Below are 21,713 nucleotides of genomic sequence, written 5' to 3'. Positions count from 1 at the left end.
GAGAGTCGTGTCCGTTTTATACGCGCTTTTCCACATATTTTTCAAGAAAACCAGAATCATTAGCCCGATTTCACCGGAAAAGAGATTGTTTTGTCGAGCATCAAAGAGATTTTTCCATTCTGCGGCTAGCTGAGTACGGTGCTGGTCCTTTAGAAGAAAATCCATTAGGATTCTCAAAGAGTCTTCTTTCGTTAACGCGAAACACTCCGGGTATTTGCATGCGTTCCAGCTTAATTTTTCATGGTACAAATGAAAAAAGTTCGAGTTCGATTAATAATAAATTTCTGTCAGAATGGTATCGTGTTCGAAGGGACCATAGAGAATGTTAATCTACGCGAAGGAGACACGCGACGTTTCTTTTTATCACTGGACGAAGCCTGAAAGGTCTATGAAACTCGCAAGGAGTTGCATTAACGATAAAGTTGACAAATCGTTTTGTTAGCGGCATGAATAACGGTTCCAAATCGTGTTCTCGCGGGCTCACTCATTCTTTACACTCGAATGCACCCTTAACTACGTAGGTACGCCCTTATCTGGAATTTTCGATGAACACGCGAATACCACGTAATCGAGGATCAGTGAATTTCGGAAGAATTTTCTTAGAATTAAAAAAGAAAATCTCTCACGACGAATAAATAAGAATAAATGTTTTATCAACTAATCTGGAATGTATTTAAAACACAACAATGCTAAATGTAAGTAATAAGTATGTAATAAAATAATACAAGGAATAATACGTATCAAAAGTTTTATTCTCGTGAAAAATTACAAGCGAGGATAAAGGGAAGAAATTACTTCCTGAATGTAAAAAGACCTATCGACGCCCGTGGGAGAGTTAATTATTTAATTAGAAGAAAATAATGAAAAGAAGTCAAGGTACCTGATTGCTACATCCTTTTTTTTAATTCTTTGACTCTTTATTTGGATCGCATTGCATTAATTTAATTATATAATGACAGGCTTGCAAAGGTAACAAGAGAAAGCTCGAACGAAAGCTTTTACGGAATCGCCTGTAAATCTATCTGGCTCGAAGCATTCTAATAATTGAAATTACGATACAATTAAAATTTGTCTCTTGTTCAAACACTGACGTTTAAAACAATTAACAATTGTTGTACTGTGAAACGTAGAATTCAGTTCTCATTTACCGATACGCGACTAATGAATACGTACGGATATTATTTATTACGTACACTCACTTCTCGTTTGTCCACTTTATAATTCCTACTTTCCTCTCGTCTGCCAAAGGAAAATATTACAGAGGTTTAAAAACATCCAATTTAAATTTTCCAAATTACCATAAAATAATGAAGTTTATTTATTCATACGTACGAAATTCAAATTTACAAAGAAACAATCACGAATGAAAATAAGCACATTCTAATACGTACACGAGATTCTACGCAGTTATCATTAGACTACGGAGTTTTGTGCATTTATGGAAAAGTTAAAGGTGCAAGACTGCACTAAATGTACGTGATATAAAATACGAACGTATATAAAATACATAAAATGTGATATTCGTTCCAAGTAGAAGTATTTAGTAGGTGTAAATGTTTCAATTATATTTATCAAGATTTGCACAAACATTCTCGGTCTATTTGTCGCGAATGTTGTTTTCGCGAAACATTTGAAATCGCTACTTATGAGAAGACGAAGCATCCGGTACGGGCTAATCTTGCTCTTTTCGCTCGAACCTCGTCCAATCTTCCACCACGATCCGGCGCAGCTTGTCAGCTTTAAAGATTTATCTCGCAGCGCGAAAGATTGCTCGTCGCAAGCCTACGTACAATCGATAGAACCGATATAGCGAAAATGTAAATTTGAGCGTTTAGTAACGACATCCATCGATGTAATCGCGCCTAACATCTGTAGTTACCAGAAGCTTCGACTTTCATTGAAAATTCGAACGGACGTTGTCTCGAATCTCAAATTATCGAGATTTATTTAAAAAGAAATAGAGAAACGCAGCTTGGAGAAGGGAAAGTAACATAGTGCAGATATGTACAGCTAGTTGAGAATGAGAATGGCGATCCAATGGAAAATACAAGCATGGAGTGGCACTGATTGCTTCGAGAAAACTTGCTTTCCCCCGGGGCATCCCTCTGATCAAGCTTCTCACCTCCCTCCCCCCTAACATCCTTTCTTCTACATGGAACCGGACTCACGTTCGCCTTCTCTTAATTTCAGATCGTCCCTCGGTCGCTAGCGATTTAGAAACAGCCACGTCGATTTCGGAAAGAACCACGACCAGGATCGTGCAGCCAGGAGAATTCTCATGGAAACGAGAAAAAAGTATTCAGGCTGGGCCATGTTCTTCCCTCCTGTGTTCGAGGGATGTTTTGAGTGCAATTTAACTTGCACAGCCGAAAGAGAGGGTTAGGAGAGGAAGGTAGGAACAGGCGAAAAAGAAGCAGAAGTGGCTGGCTGGATCTCAGCCGCGGGCCACGCGAGCTGCAACTACTCAAAGACGTTTTGCATAACGAAGTTACGAAGCGATTCGTTGGCGAAGAACGTTGTATGGCCTACAAAATAACTCGAGACTCGTCCCGCTGATTGAAAGTACCTCTAGAACATTGTATCGCTTCCGGTGACGGCTGAGGTAAGTCTCTCGATGCAATCTTGACGGAGTTATAAGACGCGTGTAGAAGATTGCCGCGGGTTATTTTTTCAAATAAATCGAGCATCTCATGGAACGAAGATGATCTTGGTTAATTGTTGACGTAAATGTAGTTGGAAGTATATTTATGGAGAAAATTGATGAAAAAGTAGCCCTTTCGTTTTACTAATAGTGCTTCTATTGGAAACATTATTACGTTAGGCTTTATGGTATACTATATGGAACAATTTTATATTGTACATTAGATCATTATTACTAATTCTAATAATTAGTTTACTTGTGTCATGACGCGAAGAAGGTTGAATGTCGTTGGTACAGAATTACAATTATACTGTAGCCTGTGCGAGTAAAAAAGAATTAATACGATAACCGATAGGTAATAAAATATTTGTTGAAAAGCGAAATTATTTCGAATGTTTAGAATCAAGCGGAGGTGATCTCGGCGAGCGGTCGGCAGACCTTCGAGGCCGTGGCTGAAGTCGTGTTCGACGGTTATGCTGCTGGCGTCGCTTCGAGTGGCCGCCAGCAAATGCTGTCATGCTCTTGCCATGCCAGCCGGCGGCCAGGAAGAGGCCGCTGGTCACGAGGTCCTTGAGCAGATCGAAAAGCTGCCTCGTGTTGATTATTATCCTCGTGTTGATCGGTCGCGAGGTATCGCGAGCTGCCACGCAGATCCGCTACGCTTCGCGCATCGTCGAGACCAAGAGCGGACAGATACGTGGGATTCTTCAGGTATGTATCGATTTTCTTCTCTTCGAAAGTCATTCGTCCGAACAAACGAGCCTGTGGCTCAGCCGAATATCGATTTCAAGGGTTGCCAAACGGATGGGCAATGTTTTAAGCAATATAATCCTATTATACGATAATCCATCGTTTAATTATTTTTTGGAGTTATCGAATATTCGTATCGTTATTAAGTTTAACCGTATATTATCGAGAGTGTATCTTTGTAAAATTTGAGAGGGTTGCTTGAATTTGTTAAAGTACGGTAAAAAGAAGGCTTTGAAATTAATGATGAAATCACGTTTCGTCGCAATTTAAGGCCAATTAAAAACACAAGCAACTATGTTTTGAAACATCTATTAATATTCTTGTTACCAAAGGTTTTGGCACTGAATATTCTTCACTATTGTACTTATTGTTATTATTAAAGTTGTTATTATATAGTTTTTGTGATCTCGGAACATGGAGTTGCTTTTGTAAGATAATAATAGATCGATAAATATACAAATATTCTACTATTACATATTTTTTAAAGACCAGTCGTTTTGACTGGCTTTGGTAGAGATAGCTACGTCTCAAATGCCGGTAGTTCTAGTGTCAAAACGTGCAAAAGATATACCATGACATATTTGCTTCGGTACTGACAGCTTGGCTTTAAAACCAGGTTTATTCTCAAAATTCGAGTTGTTTCAGAGATAAAAATCTTTCCTCTGCGCTATTCTTTGACTCCATCTTTTTCCACAAATCCAAGTATCCAAACAACTGTAACATTACCCGCTCGATGCTATCAAGTAGCAGATAAAAAGCGACGTATTCGAAGTTTTCTCAACTCGTACGCCCAAAGAATGGAAATAAAACAGAAAGGGAGGAAGGATCGATCATACTATCAGATGGTTTACATATTGAATACATAACCCTTGTGCACGTAGGGAGCCTGAAAGGGTCCGTTGTAACGCAGATTGCGTCACGAAAACTGGATCAGTCGACGGATAAAATTCCCGTTAAAGCGTTAAAAATCCTTGTGAAGGTGGTGGATTGTCGATGAAGAGAGGAGATTCGCTGTGTCCTGGTCGTAAAGCATGCGATCGTATAAATAATTTCCCAACGCGATAACTATGTATCGCATCGCGTTTAAGCTCAGAAATCTTTGCCGCGGTATTCATGGAATATTTGAGTACATCGATTTCTGCCATTTTAGCGGCGCGGCGAAGCACACTGGCCCCAAAGGGTGGGAGAGACTATCGAACGAAATGGTTACCTGGCCTAGGAATAGAGTTTGAATATCCGATGCAGTGGAAATATGAATCCGAGACCGCGAATATGGATACTCGAAAAATTCTCTCCACCGCCAAACGTCTTACTTTCTTGCAGCGAGTTTTTAGTCGTTTTTGTTCGTTCTCGAAGCTCTGATTCTGTGGAACGAATCGTGATGGAAATTACGATTGAAGTTCCGAGCCTGAAAATGATTTTTTGGAATCTTCGAAGACGATACGGATGCTCGGTTTATCGTAGGATATCGTGTGTAATTATCAATCCGTAGAATGAAACGTGCAGCATAGCTACGAGTCTTCTATATCCCCTGTATATATATAGTACTGATTAGTATAGGAAACCGTATAAAATCGTATAGTTAAGATTCTAGATCTATAACTTCTTTATTTATGAAACAAATTAATTTGTCAAATACCTTAGCAACGAACATAAAATTTCCGCGCCGTTTTTCTAATTAAGAAATATACGCGTAGATTAAATAGTTTTCCCTATATCAGTCTTTTACATCGATTTTATGATTTTGACGTGATAAACGTATTTGAAATGTTCTTTTACTAAAATACTTTGAGAATTTTCCCTACATTTCCCCCTTTTCGAGATCTTGTCCAACCGCTATTTCGAATTACAATAAAAATTCCACGTGACATAATTCCATTACGTAACAAATTTATTCTCGTACAAAATGTCTATCGATTTCAGCCAAATATTTATCACAGTTCGCCAATTGGATTGCAATGACACGCGATAACTATGTTCGCTAGCACGATAGGACGTCAGTAACTTCTAATTGCATTTGTAGAGTTTTCAAAATTTTTCATATAGAAAACATAAAACGTAAATAACATACCGAATACAGGTGTCATACATATCCATACACAGCAGCGCTGCAATAAATATTTTCCATAATTTAGTTCACCAATATTACTTCCATCATTCAGACAAACTCGCCGGTTCATTTCAATTATCCTCCATTCAATTCCTTTCTTTCTTTTTTTCACTCGAACGACACTTCATCGCTCTGCGTGTATACAAAATAAAAGGTGTGCTTTTCAGAGAATTGTTTTTTTTAAACATCGGTGTCGTCGCGTCTATCATTTGAAAAGGAAATATTCGTGTCGGATTTTTACGACGTCAATCAACCGGCAAAAACGACGCCAACTTGACGTTTACTGCGACAATCGCCACGTCGCGTCGCGCTGCGAGACGTGAATTGCGTTTAATAGATATTCATATCGACAAGGGAAAGGATCGATGGACGTCGAATGATTTTATAGGCAATCCAGTACTGTGACGAAAGCGGACAGCCAATTTCGCGAGCGTGAAAAGTATCCGCCGATTGTCGAGCACCTTTTATTCAATCTTTTATCCGACCCTCTTTCCGCGAGTTTAAGCAATTCAGGCGATAGCAAGCATCGTCGTTTTTGAATTTTAAATCTTTCTCTTTTATGTCGGGTAACGTAGAGCACTCGAACGCTTGCTCGATAATACTTGAGATCGTTGATAGAAAATCAGTATATCGGTCGTTGAAGTTTCAAGCTATTCGATATTTTCAGATCAACCGATTTACGAACTCGAGATTATAAACCGAATGTGAATTTTACATATATCATCGAGCAAAAGTTTGTAGTCGCTACGCGTCCCATAAAATCAAACAATTTTTAATCATGCAACGCTCTTCCGCTTATTCTCCATCCAATTATATTTTTTCTGGCAATAAAAAATATCTTCGGTTACGACTAAATAAAAAGATTATTACCGATATGTATATTCTCGCTTCAATTTTACGTTAAACATGTTCCTGAAACATAAAAATTCAAGGATCGTAGCAGAGTCACGAGCCAATTCGGAATTTCGCTAGCTCGGAAAACTCGTTTGAAATTAGAATTCTGACGAACAAACGTATCGCTCTACTACCTTTCCTTTTTCAACCGCGAAAGAATGACGATCGTGGAATGAATAACGAATAACGGGTCAAGCTCGTTCTCGCAAATCTTCCCTTAGAAACGATCGTATTTACAGATCGGTAGGGCAACGCGCTACGCCGACGTAGCGAAACGATTGACATTGCGACGTTTCCCTCTTGTAGCACTCAATCGCGCGAAATGGAGCGAGCCAGGCGAACGAGAAACGAGCGAGTTGCAGCGCGTAATGTAAAGACCAGCAGGCGTCCCGGGCGAAAAACTTTTCTCGTTATCCATCCATCCAACGGGACTGGCCAGGCTAAAAACGCTCGGTAAATTACGGGTCCGCAGTTCAGCCGGAACGACCGCGCGCTCCCTCGTTTCCGTTCCGCGCGGAATCGCGCAAGATTTGACACCGTTCTCGTTGATTCTTTTTGCTCGAAACCGCCCTAACCTTCTGACGGCTATCGTTGGTTTTGCACAGTGAATTTCAGATATGAAGAACAAGAATTTTCTACGTGTCTTCGACAAATAGCTTGGTAAGCTTTTTTTTCTTTTTAGATGTAAACCAAAGAATATGAGCGTAAGGAATGCGAATAATACGTGACAGTTTAGAATAGAAAGCTCTGGATTTTCGTATCATGCCAAACAGTGTTTTCGTATTATGATGTTGTTTTACGATAAATACGATGGATTTTCTTTGAAAATTTAGTATTATTGATCATGGTAGTTAAAAATTCTGTTTATCAATTCCTTTCAGAAGCTTTTTAAAAGCACTCGTATTAAGTATTAATATTGAACATCCCGTAGACATTTATAGTGTGAAATATTGGAATATCAAAAATTTATACACCGGAAAGATCCTACTAAAATGTTGAAATTTTCCTTTTAAACCCATTTTTGAATCGATTATTAAATTTTTACGTATATATCGCCCAAAATAGTAAACAATTCTCTTTGATATCTCAACCGTGTACATAATTTTTTCGGTTGAAAAATTAAACGCCCAAGCGCAAACACAAGGAACGAACGTTTCACTTGTCTAAAGTAGTTGAAAGCAGGATGAAGGACATGCGTGCTAAAACTGACCGTACATTCAAGTTAAATAACACGTTCTGCTATTTAACAAGTCCCTCTTCATACTCTGAAGACTCTATTATAGCTCGTTGACTATTTTTCTTTCCTCGTCAGTTAACCCTCTTTTAAATACGCTCTTCTCTTTTACCCGATCTATTACGGGACGAAGCAATTTTTTTGCCAGTCAGTCCTGGCCAGCAGGAATTGTTCGAATTCCACTTGGCGGGGTTGAAACTTTTCCATGCGCCACCGCGATAATGAGAATTACGATCACGTCTGCACGCGGATGGTTTCGAGGCAAAATTGCCGCCTGCAAAAAGGAATTATAATGATTCGCCGATTAAGCAGTCGCCTCACGTATACACCGGATTGCGTATCTCTCTTTCCTACGACGCTCGAGAGGACGAAGAGTGTAATAAGTGTGTTGTCTGGATCTTGATTCGGCTACACTATACAAACTTAAGATACATACCGTTGTCCTAAATTCGATGTGTAGCGGACAAGTAAATTCTGTAGGTCGAAACGAAAATCAAGAACAACAAAATTACTTTGCAGATAGCACTTTCGACAAAATCAAGTTTAAAAACTTGTCACGTATAGATGAATTTGCATAATCGCAACTAGAGAGGACAGATAATCGATAGGAGATTATTCTAATACGACCCCACTGAATATCCAGGTTTATTAACTTAATGGATAATTAACTGTTGAAGTACTTTTTTGATCTCTGCCAAGTACGTACTTGCATCTATAATACTATATAGCTTGTAGTTTCAATATGCCGTTATAGTCTCATAACAATGCCAATGAAATTTCAAAATATTTCGTATAACGCGATATATTCGTAAAAGGTATTTTCAAGTACGTAGTCGAATTTTTCGGTGAACCTTTGTATACGTACCTGTGTATATTCACAAAATATAATACTTAAAATTATTGGGTTGACAACTAAGCGATTGTGGATGTTGTCATTATCACCTAACATTTCATAACAGTCTAAAGTAGCTGAAAGAAGGGCTAAGGACATGCGTACTAAAACTGACCGTATATTCAAGCTAAATAGCACGTTCTACTATTGGATTGCGGATTTTGTCATTACCATCTAATGGCAAAATCCGCAATCACTTAGTTGCCAACCCAATATATCATATATATATATATATTAGAGAATAAGCTTGGTACATATACCAACCACTCCGGCTCTCTCGAAATACACAATTCATAAATAAAAACGAACTCTTATCAACCGTTCAATAAATTCACACTTTCTTATACGTTTTATAATACCATGCTTCGTAATTCAGGATAAAAATTGTTCATAATTTCATGGCGAAGTACGCTTTTCGTTACTATCGATCGTATTACGTTAATCACGGGGTAATTACGGAGTTACGTTAGCCCGTCGCTCAAACAGTCTAATATGTGCACGGTGCATATGCCGCAGTCTGACAATAATAATGGTCGGCCGGTAATACCAACATAATTACGGAACGATGACATTACGTTAGCTACCCGGAACGATGGACATCGTATACACGTTGAACGTTGCTTGCCAGTAACTATGACCTACTAATAAAATATTTAACAGTTTACATGTCAATTGCCGATGACACGCGGTACAGTCGGGGCAGCTGTCGCATCGCTGAGATTTTATGGATGATAAACTAACTTGCAAGTGGAAATGAAAATGTCTCGTCGAATTTTCCGTAGCGACGCGTTCGCAACTCGTGGCCACTTCGCGTGGACTTTTATGGTTCAGTGGAAAATTTGCATCGTACCGAGAATGACGATGCTATCGTGGATGAGTTAGGAAAGGATTTACGTCTTTTAAGAAATTTAAGAGCGAAGTTATCGATGATCATTAATAAAGGAAAGGACAATTAAGAGGTACGAAGGATCGCTACCAATAGATTGTTAGAAGAGTTTTTAAAGTTTAGGAATCGTAAATTGAACGTTAAGACGAGAGTAAAAGAAGAAAAACAGGGTAGATTTTTTAAAGGATTTTGTTTTAAATTAGGGAATTAAAATGTTTGGAAATGATGATATTGAAAGATCGTTGAAATAAGAACGAATTTTTAGAGTTGGAAGATTATAAGCTTAATTAAAATAATAAAAAGTTGGGAGAACGGTCAGAAAGAAAGAAAAGTAAATTTTTAAGGGATCTCACGTTAAGGTCACCTAACGCTACTTACCGTTTCCTTAACGCAAAATCATTCTGCTCCTCCCAAGCTATTCGAGCTTTTTTTCTAACCGTCTCCAATTTCCATTAGACTCACGAAGTTCGACTTTCCCTCCCCAACGAATTAAATTTACGAGAATTCGAGGGTAATACGGCCGGAACCATATCTCGAGGAACAGTGTAATTTCACAGGATACGGGCCGTGTGTACGAGATCTTTCTTTCTTTCATGAGGGCATTAGCGGAAAATTGCTCGGCTCGAAGCAGGGCAGCATAAGTACAACTTCTCCATAAACTAAGAAAGCACCGTCTCGGATTTTCTAGTCGATCTATTTATCGCCGTGGCCCAGATCTGCTCTTTAATTCTTAAGCACGACCGTTCGACGCGTTTGTGCGTCTATGAACGCATTACGCAGTCCAAGTTGCACTAAGCGAGCGCTATTTTTTTTTTTTTTTTTTTACTCTCGCGCTTTAATACGAGCTTTCAGCGTTATTCTTCTCTTGCTTTTCCCTCTTTTTTTTCTTTTTTACCATTTTTTTCCCTCTCGAGGACAATGAAATATTTTTGTCCGGAGCACAACAGCGCGTAAATATTTGTGGTTTTCTGCGGACTCGCGAGATATTGGCGCGAAAATATATTTCGAAAATTATTTTAATGTCGTTGGGACTCGAGTGCGACGACACCTCTTTTCACTGGGAAATTGCCGTGGAAATATGCATTTTTTCAAATTGACGTAATAAAGAGGCTGTCCATTGCGATTGTTTGGACGTTTTAGAAAGATAGTTCACGCGTTGTTGTATGGTCGTTTCGAGGGGATTTTTCACGGGTCTCTCTCGTCTCGTGACCACAAAATGGAATTTTTTCATTCAACACCGCGTGAGTTGGCGTCAATTTTTGCTCGCAACGGTTTTCAAAAATTATACTCGGGTTAAAAAGTACAGAAGGAAGCGCTTTTATATCACATGTAAGGGCTATCCGAATGAAAGCAAACTCGTATCACTAACAGTGTTTCAGCTTTTCGTGCCACCGCGAGCGTATAATTTATTTTACCCTATATACATACAAGTCCCTTTAATTTTCTGATCTTTATGAAATTTTAGTATAAAACGTATTCGAAATTTTAATTACGCGCCGAATTTATAAAAGTTTCCAGTAATTATATTTAACATTACTGCTCGCTCGTTCGTTTTTCTATTTAATTTTCAATTTCGTTTGACAATGAGTGCGTTTTAATAAACGTTTCTATAAAATTACAATAATTTATTTTTATAATAGATTGTAGAAAACATAAGAATAATAAACAAATAACAAGAGAACGAAATAAATTGAAATGCGTTAAACGAGAAAATAGTGCAACAATATTGTAACAGTGATATAGGTCCATCTACGATCAGACGTATCACTAGTAGAGTAAGTGATACAAATATCGTTCGAAAGCGTCTTATTTTTCGCGCGTTCGTCGAATATTTTAATCGACCATTTCTACGACACATTCTTCCGCGTTTCATACGTTTCAAGTGTCGCAGCGATGGTAAACCAGAACACGAAGCACACATCGACATCCGACTCGTTACAAACTTCAAAATCAACGCATCGAGCGCTCGATTTTCCTGGAATCAAAGTCCCGCAGCAAACCGAAATGAAAGCGAAAAAAGGACCAGAAAGAACACAGGCAGAGCCAAGATAAAAGAATAAACAGAGAGGGATGATAATTGCGTGGGTGTACCAACAGAAATCAATCGCGCGACGACGAGGGAAATCAATGACCCCGCGGGAATAAATAACGCATCAACAACGTTGCTTCATAGACGTTTTCACCAACATGAACGCTGATTGTCGACGCTGCAACGCCAGGTGAAGGTCGTTAATTTTTTACGGACTCGAAAACACAAGCGCGAACGAGGTCGAATCGAATCGTCAGGGCGCTTCTTTTTTTTTTCATTTAAATATTTTCTCCACCCTCGTCGATTTTTCCCCGCGATCGAACATTCGCTCCCATTACAATTATCTTTTTCTCTCTTCTTTGCGCGTTTTCTTTTCTTCGTTTTTTTAAATAAAATCCCGAACCGAACTCAATCGGAGCCCGTGGTTTCAAAATTAACGCAAAGTCGTCAGTTTCTGAGCATTGGTATGCGTGGTATATTTTTGGTCATCCAGCTCTCGTTGTTTCCGAGCGTCATGGAGAAGCGTTATTTTTTGATGGACCTGTTTGATTACCGGGCTTACGGAATTTCCGCACACGAATATTTCCACAATCGGAAAAACCAGAGGGAATAATGGCGAGGAAAGAACAGAGGCAGTGGATGAATAGAAGCGGAAGATAAAAGAGAAACGACAAAGGATAAAAGTGGAATAAAGAAACAAGGAAAGAAAGGGAGAAAATTAAGACGATAAAGAAAGAAAGCATTTGATTCGTTTGAACTTAATTCATTTTTGCACGTCAAATTGACAATGGTGAAAAATCCAAGCATTGAAATGTCCTACTTACGTAGAAAATGGAAAGTGGGCAGGGATGGTGTAAAAATAATTTTAATCGAATTTATCTTATTCTTTCATTTTTCATTTTTTCGTATTATAATATATTAGATTCTTATCAATATCAGTTCCATGGCACTGATATTATAAATCCTCGATAAAAACTTATCTTCCATTATAAAATTCCTTTCGACAGCGTTCAAGATAGAAAATGCCATAATTATAGAGAGCTGGAGGGTAGAAACAAGGCCGAGGGGCAAGAATTTTTTTCACGTCTTTCCAACATTGTCAGCTTGCTCTCTTTATCATTCTCCGGGTAACATCGCGAATCCTCCAGTTAATGGGAATTCGTGATTTTGAACTCGATGCGGCTCCATCGTCCTTCTCAATAGGGGTGGAAAAGAAGAGGCGAAAGTTCACCTCTCACGGCCACCAACCGGAGGTGCAATTAACGTCGACGCGCACCAAACGAGATTTATTAGCCCTTCTGGTATAATTGCTTCCAAGAATGTCAATGTTTTCTCCATCCATTTTCTCTTCTTCTTTTTTCTTTCTCTTCCATTCTCCTTCCGTCTGTCTGTCTCTCTCTCTCCCTCTCTCTCTCTCTCTCTCTCTCTCTCTGCGCAATTATATCTAGCGAAAGCAATTATCGAGTTTCGTTAACGGCCACACGCAAACGTCTCGCGAATTTATACCGTTCTCTGAAGCGATTGATTGGAAATAAAAATGTTTGTACCTCAACGTTGTATCCATAGTTTCATGTATCCACGATAAATATACATGGGCGTTTAGAAACATGTGCAGAGTGTGGAAAAAGCGGTGGAAATAGCATTGAATATGCACATACGTATGCGAGTACAATGGCTCGCAAAAGTACTCGAACACTCGCCGTAGAAAATTTTTATGAATTGCATGTGTCATTTTAATTTCAACTTCGATACGGCATTGTAATTATATCGGTCGAAGCGAAGCAAAAGTCACGGTACATAGCGCGGAGAAAAGCTTAGTAGTCTAATGGTAAAATAGAGCGTCAAAGTTTAAAAACTTATTCAATAATTAACGAATCTTTAAATTACTATTAATTACTGAATTAACAAATCTTTTCTACGATAATTCTTGTCTTTTTTTCGTCAAATTTCTGTCTTCCTAAAAGAAACTTTCGGTTGTTCGAAAGGAGAGACAGAAGTCGATCGTTCGATGAGAGAAACTGCGATGCTCGTGGATTGCCGGGAATCCAGCAGATCTTCTCGTCAAGCAGAGATAATCGAAACGCAGGGGGTAATTAGGTAATTAGTTTTCGGAACAGGAACATCCGAGCCACGTTTATGTACATAAAATAGAGGATTTACATCTAACTGTGTGTTCCCGGGCAGAGATATTACCGCCAGAGATCTCGCTATCTGGTCTGCGCACACCGAATTCAAGTAACGAGGTACTTTTGTGGTTATTAGAGTCTGTCGAAATTCATATAGCTAATCGAAAATCCCATCTATCGGCGAATGTGATTTCAGGATCGTATCTATGAATTATTGGAAACTTATATATACAGTGGCGAATAAAAGACAGTTTAAAATTATCGCTACTTTTCTCTACGAGCTTTACTAACTTTTCTACTAGACATTTTTTTACTATTTTCATAAGATATCTACAAAAATCTATTTTCAAATACTTTTTTCGATTACAGTCGTTTCGTGTGTGAAGTTGATAAAATCATCCAAGCTTTCATTCCTTTGATATATATTTTTTTGGCAATACATAGTATCTCGTGTATCTGTCGCAGGATTTGAACAGCAGGCACTTAGATCCCGTAGAAGTGTTCCGGGGTATACCGTACGCGGCACCTCCCGTAGGAGATTTACGTTTTCGACCACCGATATCGCCGATCCCCTGGGACGGCATCAAACTGGCGGATTCCTTCGGCGCGGTTTGCCCCCAGCACTTTCCGGACATCAGCAATGACACAGCTGCTTTGTTGCAAATGCCTCTAGGCAGATACCAACAGCTGAAACGTTTGTACATGTTCCTGACCAACCAGAGCGAGGACTGCCTGTTTTTGAACCTGTACATACCCGGCAGTGGTAAGTAGAAGAAAACTCTGTGTTACGTTTCTCCTTTCCTTTCTTCTTGTCTTTACTTGTGTAACAAGCCTGCTTTAATCATTTTTATATTTTATTGCTTTCTAGATGTTGAGAATAAAATGTCAACATCTAGAATATACAGCGGAGACAGTGCTTTTGCAACTAATCGTGAAACGCATTGTTTGAATAACCGAATAACTTTACTTTTATATGGAAAAAGGACAATTCACGTTTTTATCACTGTTGAAAATAAATCACAGGAAAGCGGTTTATTACATTGGAACACAAAAATTGTCTCTTTTTCATAAGTAACACTCTGGAACTCCTCTTTTCATTTTTCCTCTCCTTTCTCTCTGTTTCTCCCTTTTTTTTTTTTTTTTTTTTTTTTTTGGTTCATTGCGTAATTAACAAACTTATATTCAACATTCGCGGAAAAACGCCAGGCAAACGTCACGAGTTGCTGACATAACGTTAATGAGGGAGAATAAAAGGAAAGACGAGGGAATATGTGTCGCGCATTAAGTATCTAATTAAACGCGCGAATCTCGCCTTTATATTCGCAAGATTCAAGGTGTAATGCTCGCAATTAATTAGCACGCGTTAATAACACACGGCCAGGAAATTTCAAGCCTGCCACCTATCGTCTGTTTATGGAATAATACGATATTACGAAACAAGTTACTTCCTCGAGTAATTAGTTCCCAAGTAATTACGACCTTTATGCCTGGTATTGTCGCGAAAGTAAAAGCCGCCTCGTATATCATTCGATGAACGTCGTAGTCGAATTTACGAGGGCAAATTCACGTCGGTCGAATTTACGTCAACGTTGAAAATTCATTGCAATCTATTAGTTTTTTAATAAATTTCTATCGACAAGTACTTGGATATATGGCGAAAAATTATTTCCATATGGTCAGCAAATATTTTTTAATTAATTATTGCGTACGGTTTTTATACAAGCTTCTCCTAATCTCCAAAGAGTTTGCACTTGCTTATGTTTAGACGTATTTCTGAACGAATGACTACTCCTCTTGTTCTGCATCTATAAATTACTCGATGGGAAGAAAAAAAGAGAAATAACGTGTGAACACGGAGGACGAAATTGCACGATGAAAAGTTGAGATTGGAATTAAAAGTTTGCCCTTCGTGGTCTTCCCCGGGAATTTGATGGCAGGGAAATACGCATTTGTTATGTAATAACGTGTTTCAACATGGGATAAAGTAGATTGCAAATGAAGTAATGACAAACAAGAGAAAGGTATAAAGAAGAGAAAATAAGAATTAGTAACAAGATACAATGGAAATATTCGAAATTACACGAACACTTTTTTTTTTACATGAAATGCAATTTCTATGCAAACACGCGTATAACGTATGACCCTCGTTGGAATTACACGCCGTAAATAGATATAGAGTAACGGTATATCTTAGTCGTGGCCAATTCTGGTCTTGATCAACCACACATTACCACGCCAGGTCTTCTCTCCATTTGGAAAAAAATCCGGTTCACGATAACGAGCGAAATACTCGTTTTATTTTCCCTCTGTTTCACCACACAAACCGTGTATCATCCCAATCAACGATTTAGCCGAATTTTTTCCACCGGTGTCTCTCCCTTGTACACGATGAAACACAAGCTGGGGCGGAAAGGGGGATGGTTGTTACGTAATCGAGGAAATCGCGAGGGAGCTTCACCGTTGTTGTTTCGCCGTTTTCGATCAGGCGAGCCGCTGCCAATTAAATCGGTCGAGCGGATTGTAACGCGATAGAGAAATTGAATTTTCGACGAAACCAATAAAACCGTCGTCGCCCGCTAATCGCTTCGCGTCCGTTTCCGCTATAGCAACCGGTTAAAGAGCGATTTGGCCGTGATTGGAGCGCGATTAACGATACCTGGCCAACGTGATATTACGGTGACAAGTAAACGGATAACAGGCGGAATTAATCGCGCAGAAAATCGATTTCGATCGACCATTGAATCTCTTCTAGTGTTCTAAAAATTCCTGAAAGAAAGAAATGGGAATACAGTTGATTTATATTTTTCGCGCGAAACAGAGTGGAATTTTCGTATTGGATTTCATTTTTTTTTTTTTTTTAATGGCGTGATAATGATTTTTGAGTTTGAAAGTATATACGATGCTTTAGCTTAGTTTGCCTGGAAGTTTTATTTTACATACTCGTCAGAGTTTATTTTATGATGTACTTGATGGTAGTTTTTATGATACGGTTTGCGGTTATGGGAGGAATTTATTATGTGCATAAACTTCGTACAGGTTCCTGTAAGCGTGAACAAATCGATATACCTATGTACACGGGGATAATGTAATATTTGAATTTGTCATAAATTCCTCTTTATTTATTATGACAAAACAAATTTTGATTATTGGGTATCGAAAATTATCGTAGTACTCTAAATCAAATGGACGAAATAATTCTTGGCATAAAGTAAAAATGTTTGGTTGTTTCGAGGAAGAAAACTATTCTTTCCTGTGGTACTTTGATTTCTTTGCAAAAAGAGAATGAGGTGAAACTCGAATAAAAGCGTATAATCTAGAATAGGCGAATATGAATAATATTTCTTAATACTGAAAATGTGTTAAAGGATACATGCAAAATGTAACGTAATAAAATTATATTTTCCAAGTTAATAAACACAAGCTCTACGCGTGGAGAAATGCAGAAGTTATTGCAACGTAACTCACCATTACTAGGGGTAACAAGCCGTGCACTTGGAGCAAACTGACACCACGCTGTTCCGGACGTAAAACCACCCCTTGCGTCTAATGAATTTAAATCCGGCCAATTCAACCTGCTCGTCGTTCTTCCCCGGTCTGAGAGTTTCCCTTATGAAATCGCCCAACGATCTCTTATCATTTAATTACGCGTTGTTTCACGGTAGAAGGACACTTTTGGAGGTGGCGTTAATGATGAACGACGTGTTTTCGAAATATATGGGCTACGTGAATGCAGGCTGGATTATTACCATGGTAATAAATCATTGTAAGATCGATTGATCTCGATAACGAGGTAATGGCTTGAGTTGTCAAGGTAAATCGAATGTTACGTTACGTATTAAAGATCTGACTCGCGCATCTCTTCGACGAATCAGCTTGTAATTCGTTAATTAAATTGATATCGTTAAATGGAAATATTATACCGCTTCGTTAAAAATATTTCTTCAAAATATATTAATATAGGCAGGGAGATATCGAGATTCTATGAAATACTATTAGAACAGATTACAATATTTGAATAATAATCCACATATAATCGCGATATTAATAATAGTAGATTTCAGAACTGAAATTATGAAATTCCGTAGGGTCACGAGGACTAGAAGCACCATACGCTGTGATGGTGTACGTTCACGGTGAAAGTTTCGAATGGGGAACGGGAAACATCTACGATGGGTCCGTTTTGGCAAGCGCTGGACACGTCATAGTAATCACCCTTAATTATCGTCTTGGAATCTTAGGTACGTATCATTTTTATACATACAACGAGAATTATAATTTTTAACCAACGAATAAATCGCTTCTTTCCACAGTGATATTATTATAACGATGATAAATAGCCAAGACAATATTTTTCAGATTCACATACGTGTACACGTAATATCAAAATTACGCAACGACAACATATAGACGCATTCAAGTTGCAGGCTTTGCCATTATTTTCCTTAATCGATCGCACATAAAATCCGAAGAAAAAAGCACGTGTATTCACGTAACGCCATTTTTATTCGCGAAAACTGAAAACGTAAAACGAAAGTAAAAAACTGTAAGTTCTCATGAATAATGCAGGGTAAATAAGAAAACACAAATAAAGCAGGAACACCGAATAAATAATTCATCCAACTCGGATGAATTCTTATTCCCCAAAAGCTTGCTCATTATTCATTTGCCGCGTTAAACTCTGTCCAAACGAAACGTACACACGTGCACGGCTCTATGGCAGAAACACAAACGACACGGTCGCATTATTTAACGTTATAATTGCGCGCGTCCAACGGTCGTATAAATCCATCCGATAGCGGATTAATATTTTACGGTTCCTTTAGTATATTCAATTACGGTATCCGTGAATGTAGAAACAAACTGTTCCCTATGGTATCCGTTTTCCTGTAATCGAACGGCACTCAGATATCCGGCATAACTTTTTCGTGGAATTAAGCACGATGGAAAAAAGATAGATCTCATTTGCGATATAAATGGTATTTTAATTGTATATCATTTTATAACATGAAACCGAATAACGATAAATTGAGATAACGATAGAAACAGTAAATAAGAAAAGATTTATTTTTAATATATGAAATTGACCAGATTGTTATTATAATATCGAATATAGATTCTTTATCGTCTAACGTTTCAAATTAGTCGATAAGTTTCTAATGATTCTTCGGATACACATAAATTTCGTAAATGTATTGATATCTATGAATAAATAATAAGAGAATCGAAGAATATTCGAAGATAGAAATGAGAGTAAATTTTCATTCAAATGGAAAAGAAAATTAACATAATATTGTACATATTTCTTTGATAAATAAATAAGGTAGAGTCAAGTATGGTTGGAAATGCTCCAGGTTTCTTGAGGACTCGTCCGTATCCAGACAGAACGCCAGGATCTGGTGGAAATCTGGCCTTGAAGGATATCGCTATGGGACTACGCTGGGTACGTGAAAATATCGCTGCCTTTGGAGGCGATCCGACAAAAATCACGTTGATTGGACACGATACTGGAGCTGCGCTGGTGAACCTTCTTCTACTTGCTCCTTATGGCAAGGGTGAGCGAATTGAATTTTATTCTGTGCAATACTGTGCAGCAAGATAAAATGACGCACGAACGCGTTATTTCGAAAGAAACGCCTCGTCTTTCTTCTCCTCTGTCCTACACGTTATAAAACACGCGAACGCGACGTCAAAAATTAAACTTTCTGCCTCGCATTAGAGAGAAACTGCAACAGTTGAGAGTCAGACTTAATCTTTGATATATTCCTGAACATCTTTCATATAATATTTCTTCATAATTCTTGATAAAATAGGACCTTTGTCTCGCTCGTTTAACCCTCCTACGATCCTCCAACTTTTCTATTTCAATCTTGCTCTCATTCTGGCAAACAAACAAGATTTGCAATGTTTCAGGGAAATGTCTAACATGTACAATTGAAACAAGAAATCACGCGTATCGGTAAGAGTTTTTAAGAACTTGAGATACTTATTAACACGAGAAAACTTTGCAATTGGACTGAAAATGAAAGAACGCGGAAAGATTTAAAAAAGTACACAATTTTCCCTAATTCGTTTTTTCAGAGGAAGACTTTCTCTCCCATAAAATATTCATTTTCCTTCTGCTTTGTGTTACACATTACAGAATACACCAACACATTGATATAATCTGGAATTCCGATGAGCATTAAACGCTTGTTTTCCAAAAACTAAACACATTCGGCCGTGTCGAAGACAAATTGCGAGAGTCGGTGGGCCGACCACGATGACGAAGGACCGTACAATAACAAGCGGCATGGATGAAAATCGATTCGAAATAGAGCAGAAATATCGCGTGTCGGTCGCGATTAGGCGAGATCCTGGCTACCCGACACTCGATAGATTAATCGGCAAGAGATTAGTCTGGCAAACCCGACCGGATCGACGATCGAGATAGTACGACATCTCACGTGGGGTGGGAGCAGGGGACAAAGGGAAGAGGGATGAAAAAAATCGTGCGTATTGATCTCGCGTGGATAGTGACAAATTACGTGGCTTCGTTTTATTCCTCGAGAACCGAAAATGTATTTTTTATTGGACTCTCTCTGTAGTACAGATTGGACGTTCCACTTTTTGGCTTTAACTACTGGAATTTGGTTTTTCATAGTTGGCGGGATTTACCCGATGGGGTCGTGATATTCCTGGTATTTTTTCATTCACTTTGCTTTGTGCGATTAGTGTACAGTTAAGAAGAGAAAATGGGTTTCAATGAAGAGAGATATTTCGTTTGACATTTTTGGAAAATGGTAAAACTGGTTCTGTCAGTCGATGAAATAGTTTGTTAATTGTTGGTTAAGTTATAGTAAAGAGTTAGACTACGTTCCTGAAGCTAATTCAATTTGTCTGCAGACTGATTTAATTTGGATTTCGATTATCGATGAAAGGTTTATCAAACTTTTACAATTTCTATGTTAAATATTATTTAGATGGAACAGTTGGTACTTATTATAATTAATTCATTGAGAATTGTCCGACGTTAAAGGATTTGAACAAAATGAGAACAGATAACCACAGAAACGTCGACGTGCTTCTAAGACAAATATACATGCACAGCTGAAGTGCAGCGTAAATATTCGTAAAGTATAATATTGCTATAGAAACTCGAGCAACGCGTAGGAACATTAATTATACTTTGAAACTGCGCTGACCCACGAAATAAAGCACGCTTATTTATCAATGAATAATTAAGAGCATAGCACATGTGCTCCTGTTATTATTTTATTTTCTGTCTGGCAAGAACATTGACACTTCCTCTCGAAGTTCTCGTTGATATTAAGACGCACTAGAGATCGATTATTCCCCTTGTTCTATGTCGATGGAAAATAATCTATCATCCCACCCGTTTCTCTTTAATGATAGTTTGCGAAAATATTCTCTAACATAATGAAATACTAGAATGTGAATAACTGAAAACAGAATTTCAGTAACAATAATAAACCCAAAGAAAAGAAATACCAAAAAGAAAAGGATTCCAGAAATAAAATATAATAGCCAAAGGAATTCTGACAAAGAAGAAATACCGAAAACGCTGAAGCAGAAATACCGATAAAATAAAAGACCTCCGAGCAATAGTCACAGCACTAAGAAAAATACCAACGATAAAAGGATCGTGCGAAACTAATAAAAGATACCATTTTCGCAATTAATAACACGACGAGTTACGTTTAAAGACTTCTTAGGGAAAGAAGGATATTCAAAGCTCGAAGATTTCCTAAGAGACCGAGATATATGCGAGAGAAATCCGTGAAGAGCAGCATTAGCGTATTCAATAGCAGGTAAACCATCAGGCACTCGATACCGCATTAGTTTCAACTACAAGATCCACCCGAAAGGAACGACGAAATTTAAAACCGAAATGCACTCGGTGAATACCGTGGAGCTGTAGCACCGTAACAGGACTAAACCGTACGTACCACTACCGTGGCACTCGAGGATGCATTTTGTTACAAGTCGATATCCGAATCGGTTTTCGAGATACGAGGCACGAAAATCGGAGCACGTCGAGTGCACGGAGAGCGTTGAATGGTGGGCGAAATTTCGTGACCCACTTCTTTCCTTTGGAAATGCGTACGCGTCGCCCTTATAATAGTAGGGAAAAAAGCGCTGACTCGGCGGCTG

General features: G+C 38.4%; 1 protein-coding gene across 6 annotated transcripts in view; it reads left to right on the top strand.

Moving 5' to 3' along the window:
* The window catches only part of NLG-5 (neuroligin 5), a 361,805-nt gene that overhangs the window by 321,197 nt on the left and 18,895 nt on the right, over positions 1-21,713 (top strand). For all 6 annotated transcript variants that reach the window (XM_076621249.1, XM_076621247.1, XM_076621248.1 and 3 more), the window contains 5 exons: positions 2,191-2,602; positions 3,042-3,352; positions 14,028-14,325; positions 17,648-17,800; positions 18,914-19,114. In XM_076621249.1, coding sequence (XP_076477364.1) covers positions 3,158-3,352; positions 14,028-14,325; positions 17,648-17,800; positions 18,914-19,114 — 847 coding nt within the window. In that variant the 5' untranslated portion in view covers positions 2,191-2,602; positions 3,042-3,157. The remainder of the gene's footprint in view (positions 1-2,190; positions 2,603-3,041; positions 3,353-14,027; positions 14,326-17,647; positions 17,801-18,913; positions 19,115-21,713) is intronic.

This window comes from Bombus vancouverensis, chromosome 9, assembly GCF_051014615.1.
Source record: "Bombus vancouverensis nearcticus chromosome 9, iyBomVanc1_principal, whole genome shotgun sequence".
NCBI lineage: Eukaryota > Metazoa > Arthropoda > Insecta > Hymenoptera > Apidae > Bombus > Bombus vancouverensis.
Note: the sequence above shows the minus strand (reverse complement) of the source record. Positions and strands in the feature narration are given on the sequence as shown.